General features: G+C 38.3%; 1 protein-coding gene across 8 annotated transcripts in view; it reads right to left on the bottom strand.

The window, feature by feature from the left end:
* FHIT (fragile histidine triad diadenosine triphosphatase) overlaps positions 1-21,223 on the bottom strand; it is a 1,253,474-nt gene that overhangs the window by 316,961 nt on the left and 915,290 nt on the right. Inside the window, exon 1 of one of the 8 annotated variants that reach the window (XM_064496365.1) lies at positions 11,878-12,085. The exons of the other annotated variants lie outside the window; for them this stretch is intronic. Within the exon in view, the coding sequence (XP_064352435.1) occupies positions 11,878-11,887 (10 nt within the window). The 5' untranslated portion in view covers positions 11,888-12,085. Of the gene's footprint in view, positions 1-11,877; positions 12,086-21,223 lie in introns of those variants that run through there. 8 annotated transcript variants of the gene reach the window in all.

The raw sequence follows: 21,223 nt of genomic DNA, 5'->3' as shown, positions 1-21,223 counted from the left end.
ACCTGGCAAATCACGAAGAGAGAAACACTCTTATTTCTTAGGATTGAGATATTTGTGATGTCTCTACTTTGCTGGGACTTACATTTGAAATGCAGAAGACCAGACCTCACCTGACCTTTGATGCCTGCTTTAGTGATCAGAGTAGAAACCTAGAAGAATATGAAACTCCAAAGCTGTGCTTTCTAGTCAGCTAATGGAACTGGTAAAGAAACAACTCTTAATTAGCTTTACCCTGAGCTAACTTCCTCTGATCTGCCATGTATAATTAAATATGCTAGCGAGACAGAAACGTGAGATGCGGCAGCTTTCACACCCAAATTTTCAACTCCAAATTTGTAAGAAGATAAATGTGGATTTTTTTTTTCCAGTTGAAAGCCCACCTTGAAGGATTTTATTTTCACTCTAAAAACTCCTACCATTATCTTAGAAGAGGAAAAGAGCAAAAGGGTAGTGATAATAGTGGCAAGGGATGAATTCTTAGAGAAAAGAATTCTAAATCAAACCCAAAGAATTTCAGATGCCCAGCCAAGGGCAATGGTATAACTCAGTAGAGATGAGAAACCCTAATCCTGTCTGTTTTCCCAAAGGCTGCATGTGGTACCTGCCCCACTGGTCTCTCATTTCTAGGAGTGAGGCTAGTGCGGGGCAGAAGACATCCAGCACTCAGGCAATTAAAAACTGTGAAGGCAGAATCCAGCTCCACCTAGACAGGGCCTCTATATAGCTACATTACATAAAATTATATTTTATCCTTTTTAATTTGGAATCCTTTAGAAACGTAAAACTTCCTAATGAAAATTGCTCTGTATATAAGGAAATGGAACTGTTTTGGAATATAGGCTTCTCCTATATTTATGTCTGAATGTAACTAAGAAAGATGAGCAATCATTCACATTGGCTCTATAATAGGTGAATAAATTCTTTTTTTAAAAAAAATCTGATATTTTACATGCATTTGAAAATAAACCTGGCCAATATTTTCCTAAGAAAAGGCTTATGTGATTAAACAAATGTTGACCTTTAAAAAGTCTTAATGCTTTTTTTTTTCTTTACACAAAGCATTCTGTTGTGGTGGTTGAATCAATCTACATATCCGAGCATATAACATAGATAGAATTTCACAGTCAACTATCGTGTTACAGATAGGTTTTCTCAAAGATAAAAAAAAAAAAATACAGATACACATTTCACATTCTTATCAGAATAACCTACCAAGAAAGAGATTAAAAGAGACTTTACAAATGCAGATAATTTTTCAATACAATTTTTTATAAATACCAGAAAGGTTTTTCCCTCTGTGAACACACTCAGTTTGCTTTGAAAAGGCATTATCTATATGATGAGACACTGCAAATTCAATCATTTAATTAAAACGTGAACACACACACTATTCCGGGAAAGTTTTGAAAGGGCATTTAGAGTAGACAAAAGCTCTTTAAAAATTTCTCTGAAGTTTCATCTTTATGTATACACTAGTCTGATTACTTGAACAGGTTGGTCAATTTAATCTTAATTCAGTTTTATGGATTTGGAGACTGACCTTGCTTGATTTTTACCATATGTGTCATTCCCCTACAATTAGCTGAAAGATAATTCAGTGAGTGTGCTTTGCGGTTATTTCCATTATAAAGCATTACATTTTTATTTGAGTTGTTTGAGGGAGCCCCTCTGCACTGAGGAGACAGACAAGAGATTTAGATACAATTTAAGATTCTATACTTGTAGGGGTAACTGTTTCAGGGCTCCTTAAACCTAGCTGAGAGTTAGCTAAAAAGCTGGTTCTCAGCCAGTTAAGCCAAAACACAATTAAGTAATTTGGGCGTATTCGCTTGGTTTTTATTTTCTGCCTATCCAGTATTTGCCCCTGTCCTGTTTTGCTGGAATTCTTACTGTGTGGACTCTCAGTTGGATACAAAGTGTCCATCTCCCACTACAGCTGGACCTTTCCCTCTTCCTTGCAGGGGCCTGTGACACAGAGGCCTCCTGGTCTGACTGATTTTCCTAAAATGTGTTGTGCTTCTCATTCTCTGGCCCTCAAACCTGCCTTAGTTCCTTCTTTTTTCTAAGTTTTGGCTCTCAGCCACTCACAGATTCATGAGTTCTCACTGTCAACCCAGCAGTTCTCCGCTACAGGTAATCGGAGCTGGCCCCCACGGCACCAGCAGAAAGCTTGTGAACTAGAAGACCTCACACACTGTTAACTGGGCTGTAGATGCAATAGAAGAGAGGGAGGGGAGGAAGAGAGAGAGACTGAAAGGACAACACAGAAATGCTGTTTCAGCCAGGATGTTCCTTCTCTCCTACCGCAGGTATTCAAATGGGACTGATTTTCCAAGTTCAGCAGAAGAGCCCAGAAAGAAACGTCAGTTCTTCAGTTAACATCACTCACGCAAGGAATTCATCAGCAAAGTCTGTCTTGGCGCGTGTCAAGTCATTTCATGCCTCTCAGAGGGTATTAAGTGCCATTAAACACAGCTTCAAAAGCGAAATGATTCTCCATTTTGACTCTATACTTGAGTCTTTAGGGAATAAAATAAAGCAAAACAAAAAAACTGTCTCTGGCTTATTCCTAAAGAGAGAATAAACAAGATATTTCTTGGATCAAATAACCGGAAGGATTGCATTTCTTAGGGTTCCTGTTCCAAAAGCCTGCAAATCCCAGCAGGTCTGGCAAAGCAGAACAGAGAAGGGGCCAGATATAAATTATGAGAATAACATGAGCAAGTGGTTAATGGTTTTCTTAAATGCTGCAGAAAATGGCTTGTGTATAAATAAATATCCTACAGTATTGAGACTGAGCACGAAGAAAAGGTGAAAATGGAACTCAAGGGACCTTCTGGAAGCCTGTTCTCAGCTAGCTTGCTTGTGTTTGCACAAATCTGACCTTTCTGTAGGCGAAGCTCTTTTTTATAGGCTGGAGATGAAGCTTGAGCTCTCAGCAGGCAGCTAACCCCCAGGAGCGGCCAGAAGTAAACCAATGACATATTTACTCTTCTCCCCCTGCCTTTCTTTTAATAAGATAATAATTGCCCAAAGTGGCATGTTAAGCTGAATGCTTCGATAGATGCTTCTTGAAAAACTACTAGGAATGTTAAAGGACTAGTTTTCAAGGCTTTGATCATAAATGTAATGATTCACACAACTCAAATAGGCCACAAATGGTCCAATGTCAGGACTATACGGGAAACAGAAAACCTGTGTCCCAAGGGCAACCTTCTTGCCCTTTCTGTTCGCAGGGTCCCCTCTTGTGAATTGATGGGGTGGGGCCACCTCCTCAGAATGATGATACAAGTCTGTGGTCAGAAAGATTTGGAAAATGCTGGCCTCAACATCAGGACTTTTCTGAGCACGCAATATACAAACATGCAGTGTGAATCTCTAAGGGCAGAGAGAGGCAGAGTAGGTTACAACCTTCCAACTCATCCGATCATCTTGCAGAGTTCTGCCTTGCAACACAAAGATGAATGAAACAATCACTACAGTCCTTCCAGCTTTGTGTAACATTTCTGCTAGTACAAGTGGACTCAGAGAAATGATTAAGGGAGGTAAGAGGGTCTTCTGAAAAGAATCCAAGGATTCCTAGATGGACTCTGTTAGTGGTGTAGTGATTAAAGAAGGTGTACTTCGGAGCCAGGCTTACAGGGTCATATCCTATTTCTGCTTTTGGTAGCTGTGTTCCTGTGTATCATCATTCTGGGAAGTTGGACCCACCCTGTCAATTCACAAGAGGGGACCCTGGGAACAGAAAGGTCAAGAAGGTTGTCCTTGGGACACAGGTTTTCTGTTTCTTACATAGTCCTGACACTGAACCAGTTTTAGAACAAATAAGCAACAGTATCCTGTTCTCAAATGGCCTACTACCCTCCTATTTAATTGACAAACTCTTCCCCCTGTTCTTGCAGACAGGTGATTAAGCACATACACTAACGTCACAGAGAAGAACAAACATGACTCCATATTGGATCTGTTCCTTCAGCTCTAAATTTTGTGCTCTGTTGCCTGTGCTCAGTCATGCTGCTCTGCACCTTTGTAAAAGAATGTTGCCTACAGCCTGAAATACATGTGATAGCCCATTCTTAAGGCCTCTGATCTTTACCGGTATTCTGATCTTTACCACTTTTTCATTCACATAGAGATAAAAAGTTGCAGATGAGAAAGTAACAGTTGTCTTGTTGGAGGTTTATACATCAACAGCTCCCAAAACAAAAGATTCTTACATCGAGAAGTTTGCAACAATTAGCCACACCCCCTCCCCTTTAGGATACAAGAAATGTGAATTCTAACTCAACTAAAATAGTTCTTTGGGACACTAGTCCATCATCTTCTCCACTGGCTGGCTTTTTGAATAAAGTTGTGATTCCTTGCCCCGTCACCTTGTTTCTCAATTTACTGGCCTATTGTGAGACCACGAGTACAGGCTTGGACTTGGTAACACTAACACATATCAATGGTACTTACTCCAAAACTAAATGAGAACATTAGAAATCTTATACTTGTGGGCTGAACTTCTTTAAAAAACAAAAAACAAAAAAATTCTTTAAAATACTGTATAGCACAGGAAACTATATTCAATATCTAGTAATAACCTATAATGGAAAAAAATCTGAAAAAGCATATTATATATTATATATACTTCAATAACAATAAATAATGAAACTGTAATAGTTGAAAGCATACTGATTTAAGGATATTTAGGTCAATGGACAAAAGAGAAAAGTCAGAAAGAGATCAGAGCATAAACAAAGGTCACCATCTGATAAAGGTGGCAGTAAAAATCCTAGGGAAGAACAGATCACAACAAACAATGGCAGAAACACTGGTTAACTGTTTATAGGACATAAACAGTTACGTCTCTTCCTTCTGTCAAATACTAAAACAAGTCACACATTTACTAGTGAAATAAGAGCAGAAAATGGAGCCATTAGATAATTAGAAGAAAAATGTGACAATATATCTGGATGGAAATAGACTTTTTAACTATAAAGACATTAAAGTAAAATAACAAAGAAAAAAATGATACTTATCACTACAGAAAATTAAAACTTTCAGTACCCCAAAACCATTACAAACAAAATGAAGTGAAAAAACCATATGGGAAAAATGTGTCTGAAAAAAGTATTACAGACTTACAGCTAGTATCTTTAGAAAAAAAGCTATTACAAATCAATAAAATGAAAACACTTCATTAGAAAACTAAATTAAAGCCATGAAGAATTCACCAAATAAGAAATATAAATGGATAACTACGATATGAAAAATATATTCAAATCCACTATATTCAATTAACCATAGTTTTAAACAATGAAATAGCATTTTTACCAGGAACTAGGCAAAGAGGTTTTTTTTCCCCCAATAAAAATATTCATATCTGAAGAAGCTATACGAAGGAAGGCATAAGTATACAATACTATTCAGGGCAAACTGGCATACATATCAAAATATTTATTCATAGCCTCCAAAAATTTATGCCGGTGTAATTATCAGAGATCCAGACAAAGATTACTAGTACGACATTTGTCAGTTTTATCTATAACAATAACAAAACTATTTTAAAAAGAGACAGTTAATTAAATTCTGATATGCAATGGCTAATATTTAAAAGACACTAAGAAATCAGATTTCCAAAGAATACTTCATAACGTAAAAAAGTTGACATAGCTTTGTGTAAAAAAATTTAAAATGAAATGTGCAAGTATATATGCGCAAATATAAAATTTTATACATATACAAAAGACCCCAAAGATGCTTATTTGCATTTGGCTATAAACAGAAAAGAGCAATGGGAGGAGATTCTCCTGACTTAATAATGGTTATGTCTTATAAGTAGAATTAATGTAGACTTGTTTTTTCTTATTTTTCTGTATTTTTCAAATATTATTTAATAAAGTGAAGCTATATTTAAAAATAGTTTCAATAATTTGTAAATATTCACTCTCTAGATACATTTATTCTGTTAATTTTATGGTAGGCCATTGTATTATGCTGAGGAATTGTGACAGAGAAAATGTAATAATAGACATAAAAATAGCTCCTGACATTATGGAATATTTTAGGAAAAGAAGCACGTGTTGGTATGAAGTTTACAATGTAAGTAAAGTAGAAATGGAAGCATAAAGGCTTGGGAACTGGTATTGTAGTTGAAAGCCAGGAAGGCTTCTCAGAGGAGGTGACATATAAGCTTTATGTGAAAAGGCTGGAGCCCCCATCTGGTGGAACAGTGAGAGAAGGTGCTTTCAACAGGGAGCATCAACATTTGGAATAGAACCTCAGCCTCTAGTAAAAATAATAACGCCCAGCTTCAGTGTGTTTTCTTGCTTCTCCATCAGTTATGTAGTTCCCACCTTCCTCAGCCTCCTTCAGCCACGGTTTCTCTAGGAGTAAGACAACCCACTTTCTACAGACCATCTCAAATTATTATCGCTATTAAGGAGAGAGCCCTCTCATTCATTACAACACTGTGTGAATTAGGGCTCTCAAATGAACCCTTCCTTGGTGTTTATAATTATATACTTAGTCTACTTATTCTCTAGCAGTGAAATCAAAGGTTTACCCAATCTTAGAGTAACTTCGAGTATCAGGCAAGCAGGTAGGGGAGTTTAACCAAGACGAGAGGGCAGGGCAACCAAAATAACAGCATGTGGCAAAAGACTGTGTATCTATTTCTTTGATAAGTCATTTTCTGTTACAGGTACTTGTGACATACTACCTGTTATTAGAAAATCAAAAAATTAAGCGATACAACTAAATTTACCCTTTTTTTCCCCCCAGAGTTACTTATTGCTGGCAATCTCTTTCCAGGAAAAAAGTTACAACTGAAAAGTGTTAGGAAAATACTGCACAAAATGCAGCATGGGTTTAAAAAAAAAAAAAAAACACAGAAGATTTAAATACAGAAAATAATCCTTGTTAAATATATCTTCTAGGGAGATCCACTATGTCCCAAACCTTAAATTAGAAAGTCAGCAGAAAGATGAACTGAATCCCAGGTGTTCATTGCACACGCTTACTGGATTAGAACTAGATATAATTAATTGCTCAATTTTAATATGCATTGGACTAAATGGATGATAAGATTTCCAGTAGTTGGTTTTGAGGTCCAGAAGGGAAAGATTATTTCTTTACAGGTCTGGGAGCCCTAGGGGCCAAAGACATTTCAAACGTCTGTATTTAGTGAGTAAGAAGTTGGGTAAACAGTAGAAGAGGTAATGGAATGGGGTAAATTTCCAGAAAGAGAGTATAGAAGTTCAAGCTCAAATTGCCTTTTCCCATTTTAAATTTAGAATATAATTTTGTATGAGAAAGAAGGTTTTAACATTTTAAAATTTTTACTGCAGCTTCAATGATTAGGATTCCTGTCCTATAATGTCAGCATTAAATCTAGACAGATCCAAAGCCCATTACTTCCTATCTGAAAAAAAAAAAAAAAAGACACTGTTTATCGCCTAGATAATTAGATTTTTTATGTTCTTAAGAATTCAGGAGCACGCTATGGTTAATTGGGAAAATTGTGAATTATGTCTAACTTGTGCCCCCTTTTTATTAAACTTGTAACAAAGCAAATGACAAAGAACCAACAATTCACTGATGGTGAGTATCCAGACACATATATGCTCAGAGAATTAACACAAGCAGATTCCATTTAAAAAGTTGGCTGCAAAGGTAGATGATAAGAGTGGGCAAGAGGCAGCACTGTAGTGACCACCAGTGACCAGAAAAAACTCCCCTGCCCCTTACACAACATTCAGGCTGTTCAAAAAGGCCACCAACTGTAGGGTCATTATGCCGATCCTTCAGAATCCACATAAGGCTGCCCAGGCACCCTGGGTATCAACTCTGTGTATCAGAATCGTTTGTGGTGCTTATTAAGAAGATGGGATTCTGAAATCTGTTCTCAGAAAATCCTGATTCAAGAGGTGAAGGGGAGACCCAGACTATTAATTTTTATGTCTGTTAACATACTTCATAGTGAATGCGGATGTGCAGCTAGGTTTGATCATTTCTTTAGATTTTTTTCGACGTTTTAAAATTCAAATACAGGTAATATTTGATGATCACTCATTTTAATTTGAATGATGGGATGTGCTCAGGGGTGAATGACATGACAGAGATACGGTAACATCAAGGGCTTCCTGTGGTGCTTTTCTTTCGATGTGCTTCAGAATCTTTGGGGCCCCCCACCCCCAAGAGGTGAAGTGACTTTTCCAAGGTCACAGAGAGTCAGTATATATAAAAAGAGGTAAGAATTAAATTCTAATAATTTAAAGTATATACTTGCTACAATTATTTGATTGTCCAATAAACCAGAAGTTAGTAGATATTAATAACTGAAGGGTCATTGCCATATTTCCTAAATTTTTAGATGTTGATTTTTACATTTTTAATGTAAGTAAATGGAGTTGCATCTTACGATTAACTTATGTGTTTAATATGGTGGCATTTCCTTTTTCCAAAATATTACAAGATCAGTGCTATTCTTACAACCAACAGCACTAGAGAATCAAGAAACTGTGATATGGATGTATATGTATGTGTTATACACACGTATCATTTCTCTGAAATAAGGCTTTGTATGAATTCGTTCTGTCTGTATAGCTTATTGTCAATGTCTCAGTTAAGGAAATCAAGACTCATCTCGTCTAGAAACCTGGAAATACACTTTTGGCACACACCTGCCCCTCCTACCAAAGCATCAAAGTACTCATTGAGTCCTGATGACTCCATTTCTATCTTTTCAGCCTTTTCTCTCATTCCAGATCTTCTACCTCAACTATTCCCCCTACTGTAGCACCAATCTAATCCACCACACAGAGAAGGTATACTCTCATGAAACCGTATTTGATCCTGTTACTTCCTTTTCTAAAACCTCCAATGGTTCCCTTGGATCTTCGTAATCAGGTCCAAAGCACCCAAAATGGCATTTAGGATCCTCTAGATCCATGTAGGATCCTTCTGTTCCAGTCTCATAGATGCCAGTTTCCTCTTCCGTGGTTAATCAGTCCAATTACTATTTCTAGAACTTACAGCCCTTTTGCCACATTTTTATTAGTTGAAACTTTCAAGGTCTGGCTCAAAAGTCACATTGTCCATCAACTTTTCCTGTCTTCCCATCAAAATAAATTTCTGCCACCTCAGCATTCTCACAGCACAGAGGACCACCAGCTTATAACAGCCCAAAGCCGTGCCACGTGGTGCCGTCTCTCTATCCAAATAGACGATTAGCTTCTTGGCAGCAGAAGCCAGGTCTTAATTTAGTTTCCTCCACAGAGCTCAGCATAGTGAACTGCACATAGTAGGTTTTTAGGAAACACACAATCTTGAACAAAGCTCTAACACCTGCTAAAGCCAAGGGACCACAGGTCAAGGATATTATAAAGAAGACTTCATGGAATTGAAATTCTTGGTCCCATGCTAGGCATCCGTGGGTTTTTATTAGGTTCTACCATGAATGGCAGCATTTTAGATAATATGATGCTGATAATGCACAATCTTCCCTCTCAATCTTGGCCGAACCCAGGGAAGCAATTTCCTATTTGATTAAGAATATGACAGCAGCACAGACTGGATTATAAAAATTTACTATAGGGTTGAGAATGTAAGCCTAATTGTGGATCAAATGGGAAATATTCCAAATGCTTTTTATAAGGAAGTATTTGAACAGCTTATTGGAGAAAATGCAGTATCGTCTTCAGCATCGTGCCAAGCTTTGGTAACCATCTAATTTCAATACAGGTACTTACTCTCCCTTCTGTAGCATCTAGGAAGCAGGTGGTGGTGACAACCTACTGCTCAGTGTCTGAGCTTATCAATTCTTCTTGCCTTAATTATGTCTCAAATAGATGATTTTTACCATTTGTTTACATAGCACTGAACAAGCTTTACAATATATCAGTCTTCACATAGCAGCTCTCAGATTTTGCCTGGATTTACATTTAAGTTTAGTGATAGGTTTTAAATGAAGTCACCTTCTCTTTGACATAGCATTTTCAAAGGCTTTCTTTCTAAAATCTTAGGAGATTCTTAAGGGTTTCCTCATCTACCTTACCTCCAGAAATCCCCAAAGGATATTAAAAAAAAACTTCAAACTTTTTTTCTGTGATTTGCAGTACTGTTTTTACCCATTGATCATGTCTTCATTGCATTGAACCAATTGAAAATGAGCAATTTAAATCACCCCTATAATGGTTCATTAGCCTTAGCAATCACATCACTAAGAAGGCAAAGGCCAATGTCCACCATTATTAGGAATAGTAATTATATGTTACATATTAATGCTGCTAAATGAAATAAATTAATGTGAAGTACACATACTCACTAATACAACTATATTATATTATATTAATGTTATAATTATAAAAATAATAGCAGTTTGAGTCTTTGAGCTCTACCCAGCACTATTCTAAGCACTTTAAGTGCATTTTTACTAAATTCCCACAACATTCCTGTGGGTAAGCTTTATCTCCACTTCACAGATCAGGAGATTGAGACCAGGTGACACAGGGAAAAGGACAAAACATCAGTGAGGCCCTGACTTGACAGCCTGCCATCTCACTCTCCGTGGGAACCCATCCCTGACCCTGCAGAGAGATGAATTCAGTCGTGTGAATAAGGGTAACTTTCATGGCTCCATTTCACCTGGGTTACACCTCTCCTGATAGAACACATTACTGCTGCGCCCCAGCCCTCCCATCTGAAGCCACAGTCCTACCGCTGAGCCCCAGCCCTGCAACCATGAAATACATGTGACCTTGGGAGTTACACCCCTTTCTCCGTCCTCCGCAACTGAATCTCTATGGTTCTAAGTCTATGAAAAATCTCACAAAAGACTCCCCAAAAATTGAACTTGCCTCCCAAATCCTGAGCCTCTATTCATAGTTCTTCTCAAGTCTGATCAGATTTCTGTATCTATAGTCAGTCAAAAAAAAAAAAATATATATATATATTTTAAAGATTTGGTCTTATTTTACTATTTACTCAAACCAAGAATCATTTATCATGCTTGCTAAGCGTAAGTTGCTTTTCTAGGTATTATTAGACATAGAAAACAAAGCACCTAAAGGGCCTTAAGTTCTGAGAGGAAAAAAGACAGAAATGCAAAAAAATGTTCAAAAAAACTCCTGCAGCTTGAAAAAATAATAATTTAACACATAGAGATAATAAAAGAAATGTTACAGGGATGCACATGAATTTCAATTATATTTTACTAATTTCAAAGAAGCATTCATCCTAAGCAGGAATAATTTCCCCCTGTTGGGGTTGGTCCAAGAAGTAGAGGTAAATAGTGGGGAGGGTATAGCTCAAGCAGTGGAGTGCTTGCTTAGCATGCACAAGGTCCTGGATTCAATCCGCAGTACCTCCTCTAAAAATAAACAAACCTAATTACCTCCCCCAAGGCCAAAAAAAGAAAAGAAAAAGAAAGAAAGAAATGGAGGTAAATAGATATAAAACTTCCAACCCACAGAAGCAACTTAGGAAATGTTCATTTTATTATTATTATTTCAATAAAGATAATACATTATACATGTGTGATGTTTACCAATTACAAAGAAATTTTGCTCACAAACACCTCATTAGATAAAATTAGGTGATATGTGTTATCTGATGCAAAGCAGGAATTCTGGGAAATACCAAACAAGTTTGTGTTGAATCCCTGCCTTCAAGGCACATCTGAGTTCATGAAAGAAGGCAAGGAATCATGAACACTGAGTAAGATTAGTTTCATCAGGAATGCAGGATGGATTAAAAAAAACCATATGTTTTGGAATTCAACCAAGAGGTTGGGGGAGAAATCTAGGGGTGAGGCAGAAAGAGTCTGGTAACAAGACCACAGGAGAAGTTTAAACATCTAAAAGAGCATTTTATAGGAAAAAGCAGCCTTACCTGAAAACATTCAACGTAGGACACAAACTAGAAGTCGTGACTGATATTCAGAGCCTGGGAGAAGTGACAATATGGTGGGGGAGCCTAGAGCAAGCTCTTGGTTTGGAAGCTAGTGAGTTAAAGACCCCACAGTAACGTTTTATGAAAAGATAGCGGCAACTCTTCACAATCTACACCAACAGAAAGCACTTAGAAAGGAAGAATAAATGTTAGTTAAACTTTAAAGATTAAATTACAAATTTACTCAAGTGATTTAAACTTTTACTGCACAAGTAGCAATTTTAAGTCATAAGGGATCTGAAATGTTCCCAGAGTTTTAAAATCGACTGTTTTATTCTAGTGAAAAGAGATCTTCGCTTCCAATGGCGCAGCACGGCAAATTCTCTGCCACGTAATAGGCTGGGGTAATTGGAGTTTCATTGAAATAATTTTACTGCTAACTTACTAGTTTTCTGTTAATTATCATTTCAGAATAAGAAAAACTATTACTTTTAAAACCTACATTAAAGTGGGCTTAAGCAAGCATGCAAACGGAAGGCAGCAAGAGAAAGTAGAAAAAGACACTATTAATATGAACAGTTATAGTTGGGTACTTGTTCATTTAATAAATCTTTGCAATATTAGCAAGATGGATGAGAAGTAGTAAAAATGAGAAGACCATGAGGTAAGCGATCATTTGTTATCATTACTGAGATATAAAGTATGATTCAGTGTTTCATAATAGACGTTAAATTTGATTTAACATGTGGCTGGCTCATTTGCTGAAAACTATCCTTAAAGACGTAAACTCATTCTAAAGTCAAAGCCATTGTCTTAATAACAGGCTTTAAATTATTTCTCCTTAAGAGACCAAATAAACTCACTAAACACAGGCTTGGCAAGAGGATGTGTGAAACCACTTTCTCAAAAACAAAACAAAAACAAATACTCAGATTCATAAAACAAATTACAGAAAATATTGTTGGCTAAACTGAAAGAACAAAGAATTACTGAATTCTAATACCAATGCAGATAGAGTCTGTTAAAATAGACGTTCAAATGATCAGTACAGGAACTCTCATCACTGCTGTAACTGCACCAGCAGCTACCTAAGAAATCCTCCTTTGTCAACTTCATCTCCATAATCATGCAAGAATGCCAGTTCCCATTTAAAGTTCTATGGATTAGACTGTCACAAGTGCTGTTAAAAGAATTCATAATCTATCATTATACTTCAGGAGTGATCCGCCCTGGAATGAGAGACACTTAGAAACATTTGCTACATTGAGTATGCTCCTATCAGCCACTCAACTGTGTCCAAGTTCCCAATCTATCAAGAGAAATGCATTGCGTATTTTTTTCTTTAACGATTTATCTACCTCCTAGAGACACAAGACCAGTTTAGAGACCACGGGTCTACTAGTAGTCCCAGTGTTCATCCTGTCATTAAAGGCTTATTTTTAAGCTAGCCAGTATCTGCTCTGGAATCAGATGCATTAATAAAATGTCTACTTTACAAACAAAAGTGGAATCTTCTGTTTTCACTGGTGACTGTGCCCTTCCACATCTTTGGGTTCCTATTTTTATGACTCAGCCTACACTCATCTGCAGAAACCGACGGCTAGGCAGCTCTATTATCCTGCCTTTGAAAATGATCTGGATGTCGGGGAGCAGCATTTCATTTTGCTATATGCATTAAATCACTAGCTGTTGATAGGTTGCATCCTCTCTGATCAAAGTGCCATCTAATTCACATTTAGCTGTCAGAAGCACACCTATAAAAGAGCACATAGCCAAATAGGCTTTATGCACCCATTCTTAGGGTACATACTTTAGTGAGTATTACTCTTATTTGCTGTTGATTTTACTTATTGCCAACATGAAAACCCATGTTTGACATCAACTAGCCTTGGGCCACTGAACTAGTCACTCTGACTCTCCAGGCTTCATTTTCTTCATTTGTAAAATATGGGGTTTGAGCTACATCAGTGATTCAGGAAAGCAGAGTCCACTGCCAGGCTGGCTAGCCCCATCCTCTGAGGACTTTGGGTCCAACCTGATCCATTAGCCCTGGTGGAGATCCCCCAAATTCTGCATTTTAGTAAGTTCCCAGAGGATATGGCGAAGACAGGAGAGACAGAGCTAAAACAATCTACAACTGTATATACTGAATTCATTCAACTATTAGGTGAAAAAAGAAAAAGCATGCTGAATCAGATCAATAGTCCATTCTCTGAAGATATCCAGTAGCCCCTCCAAGACTCTGACCTCAAAAGGTCATAGAACCAGGATGGACTAATGAATTGTGAGGGTCCCAGCAGCCAGGGTTTGGATGCCCATTCCACTCTCTACCTGACTTTGGACATGTCTGTTAACCTCTCAACACTCAGGCCTCCTTCTCTATAAAATGAGGATAATAAATCCTACCTTAGACGGAGACGGTACAAGTTAATGAAAAAATATACATATAAAGTACTTTCAAAAGGGGAGAATTGTGGATACTGGGAGGGCTACAGTTGGGCCTTCTCCACTGTTCCATGCTTTACAGCACTTAGCACAACGGAGGTGCTGAGAAAACAATGGTATGAAGAAAAAGAGTTGATTCCAACTATCTACGAGATGTTACTCATTCAACACATTTTTACTGAGAGCTTACTATGTGTGAGACACTGTGATAGGTGGGCTTAGATCCATTCCCCCACTTCTTGCTCTCTTCTCTGCCCCAGAAGGCTTAACTGCATCGAATATCCTGCTGGGGCCTCTTGCCTTCGGGCTTCCCCTATAAATTGGCCAGTGAGAGTTCTAGCAGGACATTAGATAGATAAATGAAGGGGAGGTCAAGTCCCCACTCACCGGGCTCCACTGTTCCTCCCAGGCAGCCCACTCCTGTCAATTCTCTGTCTCACTATGTGGCAGGATCACTCCTTCCCCTCATCTCTTCGGGCTTGAGTCACGAGAACTCCACTGCTGCTCCCCCTAGGTCCCCTATGGTTCCCCCTACACCTCAGCCACAGTTCTCTAACTGGGCCCTCTGGAAGACTCTCTCCTGAGCTCATCCTTATTTAAGCGTGCCCTCTGTTCGGGTTTAGAGTCCATTGCAAGCCCTGTACTCATACTAGGAGTTGGGAAATGAAGCAGTAAACACAAAAAGTAATTTCTTGCCATTGCTGGATTCTAAAAATGAAAACCATTACAGCAAAAATTATAATAAGCAGCTACCATTTATTGGGTGTATATAGTATGCCAAGCTCGACAGAAACTACACCTCTAAGGTTGGTTACAATTATGATACAATTATGTTGTCAACAACAACAACAACAACAACAACAATCCTTGAAGCTCCAAGATATAAAGCTCTTGTAAGTATGAAGCAGCAGAACTTGACTCAGGCCAGGGTCAACCCAGTCTAGAGCACACCCTGTCAAACCCAGCAGTGTTGCTGGGTTTACCTCAACGATGTTCCTGATAAAAGGAACTTCAGTGTGAGTGGTCAGAAATTTCCTCCCACCCTTCTTCAGATGTGGCCACACTCAGCCCACTTTATCTGTCAGGGAGAACTGGAATCTATCCTCTTATCACACTTTCATGCATCCACTTGCTTACAAGTTCCCTCCTTTGCAAGCTAACACTCACCTCCAGAGAGACACATGCTTCCATAACTAGCAGCCTTTTTTCAATTTACCGAACTGCCGTTTTCTTGCACAACTCAAGAACAGTGCAGGCGGGCTATGCAAAGGACCCCTCGATGCCCTACTGCTTGCTGGCGAAATATCCTGGCACTTTGTGGGCCTGCATGGTGAGATCAGGCATGTCCAGAACTGATCTCTGCTCATGCAATCTCCCACTTGCTGGAGCTATCCTTTCTGGATTTAAAGGTGGCCATCTTCTCTAACCTGGAAGCCAGAGATCTCAGCTCATCTAATGCTTTTAAAATAGACACCCCGACCCAAGCTGGGCTGATATACAGCTGCACCAGTTTTATTAATTAGTACCCAGACCTTTTGAGAATTGATTTCCACTTTGATCCCGGCCTGTGCATTTCTATCTCTGATATCTAAACAGCATATCATGTTTTCTTATAATTAAGTGATAATCTTTATGACAGAGAAGATGACAGGACTATAAATGGCTTATGCAAGTGATTAAAATAACTTCCTCCCTCTTCCTACCCAGCCCTGGAAATGTTCTCCAACTTCACAAAGCTATTAGCTGTTAATAAAATCTCCGTGACATTGTGACATGAACCTCACGCCTATTCAACAAGATCACATATACATGAAGTCACTCTCCAGAAACCATACACACTTCTTCGCTCTTTAAACTTAAATAAGTACACCCTATTAGCCTTGAGGAGCTACACAAATTCAGTAAAACTGACTTTACTATTCTGATTGTTAAATTTTGCAGATATATATGTCTATATCTGCCAAAAATACACACACACACACACACATACACACACAGGTTCAAAGTAACCTGAGGATCATTGTTGATTTAATATTGAGCATTTCACATACAATAAGAATGAATAGCTCTAAGTAAGTAAGTTTTAGTTCAATGAATAAAATGAGTATTGGGTACTGGGTTCTGTGGTAGGTGTTCAGGATATTATGGCAAAAAAGACACAATCTCTGCCTTTAAGGCAGACCAGGACCAAGCTCAGGAGGGGGAATAATTCTTCTACAGCCAACTGGTTAATACAGTAATTGAGGATCAGGTGGAAAGAGTGCTGGGATTGATTACCAATGTCTGCCATAGGGTTAGCCATGGGAATGACACAGTCCATTCATGTACGCTCAATCAACATGATACAAATAAACAGATGCATGAATGCCATCTTTCTGACTGGACTGAAAGCTCCTTTGGGGCAAGTTCCATGGTTATTCTACCTTCATATTCTCAAAACCCCTAACACAGTTCCTTGAACATAGTAGATACTCATTTTGGTAGATGCCTGGATGAACTGCTTTAGTTAGTTCTTTACAATATAATTCTGCTGCCATTTTGAACACCTCATTGATTTTAAATCTTCCCTTTCCAATTACTCTGTCCTCTTTTCTCCTTCTCCTTTTTTCTCAATACAACATGAATTTCTGCTGCTGTATCTCAGCTTCCCACAAGGAGAGTCTCTGAATGAATTTAACAAATGTGTCTCATATATATATGTATATATGACCCTCTGCTACCTACATATGGAAGGGCTTTAAAGCCAACTTGAAAACTTTCTCAGGCTACATACTCCTGTTCAAATTCCCAATCTCTTAATAAAGCACCATCTAATTCTTTTCTTCTGAGTAATACAATATGCATATAAGAGACTAGGAGATGCCCTATTTCTACTGTAAGTAGGTTTACTTTTATACTGGTATGAACAATCACATTACAATCCTCCTTCCATATCCCTCTGAGAGACTGGCTCCAGAAGCCCAGCATACACCCAAGTTCACAGATGTTCAAGTCCCTTACATAAAACGTTGTAGCACAACAAATACAGTTGGCCCTCCGAATCCATGAGTTTCATATCTGAGGATTCAGCCAATCATGGATGGATATTTCCCACATGTGAAATCCTCAGATATGGAGGACTGATTGTATATTTACTGGAACAAGTCTGTGTATAAGTGGACCCGCACAATTCAAACCCCTGTTGTTTTAAGAGCCAACTGTATTTTCCTAGTCACTCTAAAGCCATGGCATTTTTCTCATTCTTATTTAAAGATTATGACCCTTCAAATGTGTAATCTATCTAATTGTTTTTATATTATGCCTCATTCATCCTTGGTGCCTATTTTTCCCACCCCAAACTTTTCAAGGTTTCTTTTCTGATCAGATTTAAATTACGGAGATATAAGACCCTCTCAGATTATTATCCAGCACATTCTTGAATTTTGGGTCTTAGAAACTGCTATTATCTCTTTTATGGAATGTACTGAACTTTTCATTTTTACCTGGTTCACCTTAGTGATACTCAGTTAGATATCCATTCAAAAGATGTATCTCTTCTTACCTAATCCACACTTTCTTTCTGTGTTTTTCTATGTCTTTCCGGGGTTCTGCCTTTCTTCCAGGGATTTTCTGTCTCCATAGCTTGCTCTCTCTCACATACATATTCAACATCCAAATTCACAGTCTATGTATTTTTGTGATATGCCATTCTAATTCTACCTTTGTTAAAAGTTCTTTCTCCCACCCCTACCCCCAGGGAATCAATTTTAAGGGAAAAGGTGAAAAGGGATCTTGCAGAGCAATCACTGAAACTTTAAAAGAATTCAAGTCTGGGTCTGCCTCTAACCAACTGTATAATATCTGGCTTTGATTTTCTCATCTGTAAAACTGGAGGGTAAAACAAGACCAGTCTATCTGTACTGGACATGTGTCAGGCATCAAGCTAAGCACTGGATGGGATTATCACTTTTAACGCTCACAACAGCTCCCCAAAGTGGGCACCACTGTTATCTCCATTATATCACTGAGGAAAATTAGGCTCAGAGAGTAAAGTAACTTTGCAATCGATAAAATCTGAGTCTGAGGCTGGAACTCGGGCAGCATGACTCTCAAGTTGCGTTATTTATTCTGTGTCACATTCTCCTATCAATTGATCTCCTATATTTGTATACAGCTTAAGAAATGAAAGCATTCAGCATGTGAGTTTCATAAATAACAAAATCAAGTACAAAAATAAGTAACACCCAAATTGTTGAAAAATTATTTTCTCTTCCAAATGACTTGAAAGAACGTCAATAAACTCTAGCAAGTTTTTCAAAATGTCTTACTGCATAAATGTATAAACTTCATACATATACATTAATATCAATTCACACAAATACATATAATCTCCACTTAAGTGCAATATAAGCATTATTCAATCATATTACATCATCAACTTGTCAAGAGAACTGACTGTGCTTTGTACCCTTTACAAAACAAGGTTTCTATGCGGTAAGAGTGGCTCCAGCCCTACCCCTCACCCCCACAAGCCAGCACCTCCAGACGTGCCTCTTTTCTGCTGCACTGAGACGGCTCATCCCTTTTGCCTCTTAATCCAGCCCCCAAAGCTAATGCCATCAGCAAGCCCCACGGCTGCCATTCTAGGTGAGATCCTAGTCATTTCTCCTAGTCAGCACTGAGATAACAGCCTTAAGCCTGGTCACCCTGCCCTCCTCAGTCCATTCTCCATACAAAAGACATGTGATCTTCTCTCAAAGCAAATCACATAGGCCACTCCCCCACTTAAAACCTATTTGCACTGAAAATGACTCCCCACTGCACTGGAAATGAAATCCAAACAAACTTCCATTGTCTTGGAGGTCAATTGCCCAGATGTGCCAGCTGGTCCTTTTTTTTTTTTTTTTTTTTTTTAACAGAATGAGCTTTTCCCCCAACTCTGGACCTTTGCATATGCTGGTCCCTTCACCTAGGACATCTTGCTTCCCACCTACCTCCTCTGGTCAGAACCTCTCATCTTTAGGGGCTAAAATATTACTCCCTTTCCACAGAGCTTTCCATGTGCCCCTTATTTAAGTTGGCCCTGCCCCCATCATTGCCTCCCTTCATCCTTGTCTCCTTCATACTAGTTACTATTGACCATTATTTTATTTGTGTGTGTGCTTGTGTATGTGTGCTCTTTCTTCACTGACTACGATACAAGGTGCGAAGCAGGCTGGTCTTACTCATAGATAAATTCTCCCTAGCATTTAACTCACAGCCCAGTACGGGTTAGATGGTCGATAATTATTTGTTAAAGAATGGAAAGAATGAACATATGACCTCAGATTTTTTCACTTTAAGAGAAAGAAAAGAAACTCATTTGAAAAGAGGGAGAAAAAAAAAAAAAGAAAGGTTAGCAAAACTTAAGGGGTTTGGCAAACATTATTATAGGCCCTTGAGACATGTTAGAAGAATGGAAATAGCCCTTTAACATATTTGATGTATGATCCCTACCTGGAAGGTAGTTTTCAAATTTATCTATACCTGTTAGTTAATAAAGGAGAATGTTCCGTGTGACTAACAGGGCTAAGGAATTGCTAAGTATTGTCGAGATATGCTGGATGGATGAAAATCTCAGGGAATTTCCTCTGCTCTTGCCTTTCTAATGCCTTATTTTACACTGATTTTTATGGATCTGCATTCAATGGTGAAGGTAAATCAAATGAAACTCTAGAGACTGATCAGCAGTAACACATGAGACAGAAATAAATTTTAAATCAAAATTTCCATTTCTAAGTCCACCATCTAACACATTTTATTATATGTGAGTGATATTTAGAAAAACATCACACTTAAATTTGCTCCTCAGTTCGATGATTGGAGATAAATGAGATTCTGAAATAGTAAGTGTAGACGCTAAGACATAAACATCTAATAGATAATTTTTAAAAAATAGATGTGATTTTTTACCTACTGAAATAGGAAACACTACTCAGAGAGGGATTTAATATGCATTGTTATTAAAACATCTAATGGAAAGCTGGTAGTCCTTACCACTGGGATGACACGTGTTTTACAGCTCTGAAAACATCTGAAGTTTTCACTGCCATGCTGGATGGTAAAAACATGAGGGCCAGCACTGTTTGGGGAGGGTGCACCCCAAACCTATGAACCTTAAAATCAGATATGCTCAGCTAAAGACACCCCAAAGTCTCCATGTCTGTTCCCCACCCCACCCGACAAACTTCCACCATTACTTTCCTAATGAAATACCAGGAAAGAAGCAGTAAAAGACAAATTTCATCATAACACTTTGAGAAAGCCCCCTGCCAGGACATCTTCTGTTTAGAGGGATGAACTAAGGCATGAGTCACAGTTAGCAAGGACCTCTCTCCACATTGTAAGTTGACAATGACAGAGCGTATGGCTCAGGGTCTTAAGCCTCTGGTATACTGGCTAATATGAAAAGTAAATAAAGAAGGGAAAGGGGTCATCCAAAGTTGGAAGGATCCTTTGTCTTATTTCTTTAGCTCCTGCCCCCAGATCTAGAAGACTGTGTCGTGGGCCTGGAGGGCAGGGTTCAGAGTCTCTGGTGAGGCCTGCTGTGTGGGAGCCGAGGCAGCAGGAAAACCGGTTTACTTACTGGGCAGAGCCCTCCCAACATGACCCGCCAGCATAGGTACTCCTGCCATTTTTTTTTTTTTTTTTTAAAGAGGAAGCATTTCAAGCCACCTGAAGTTAAAAATAGGGTATTTTACACTCATGACTGTTTCAAATAGCTTCTAAAGTAAAGGGAAAACAACAACAACAACAACAAAAAACCCTTGTTTCCATTTCTGTGACATTTCCCCCTCCCTCGAAAAAGAGAAAATACTGTAGCTTGATTGTCATTCAATCTAAAATCAGACTTTGTGCCAGCTGGAATCCTAGGTCTATTTAT

This window comes from Camelus dromedarius, chromosome 17 (genome assembly GCF_036321535.1).
Source record: "Camelus dromedarius isolate mCamDro1 chromosome 17, mCamDro1.pat, whole genome shotgun sequence".
NCBI lineage: Eukaryota > Metazoa > Chordata > Mammalia > Artiodactyla > Camelidae > Camelus > Camelus dromedarius.
Note: the sequence above shows the minus strand (reverse complement) of the source record. Positions and strands in the feature narration are given on the sequence as shown.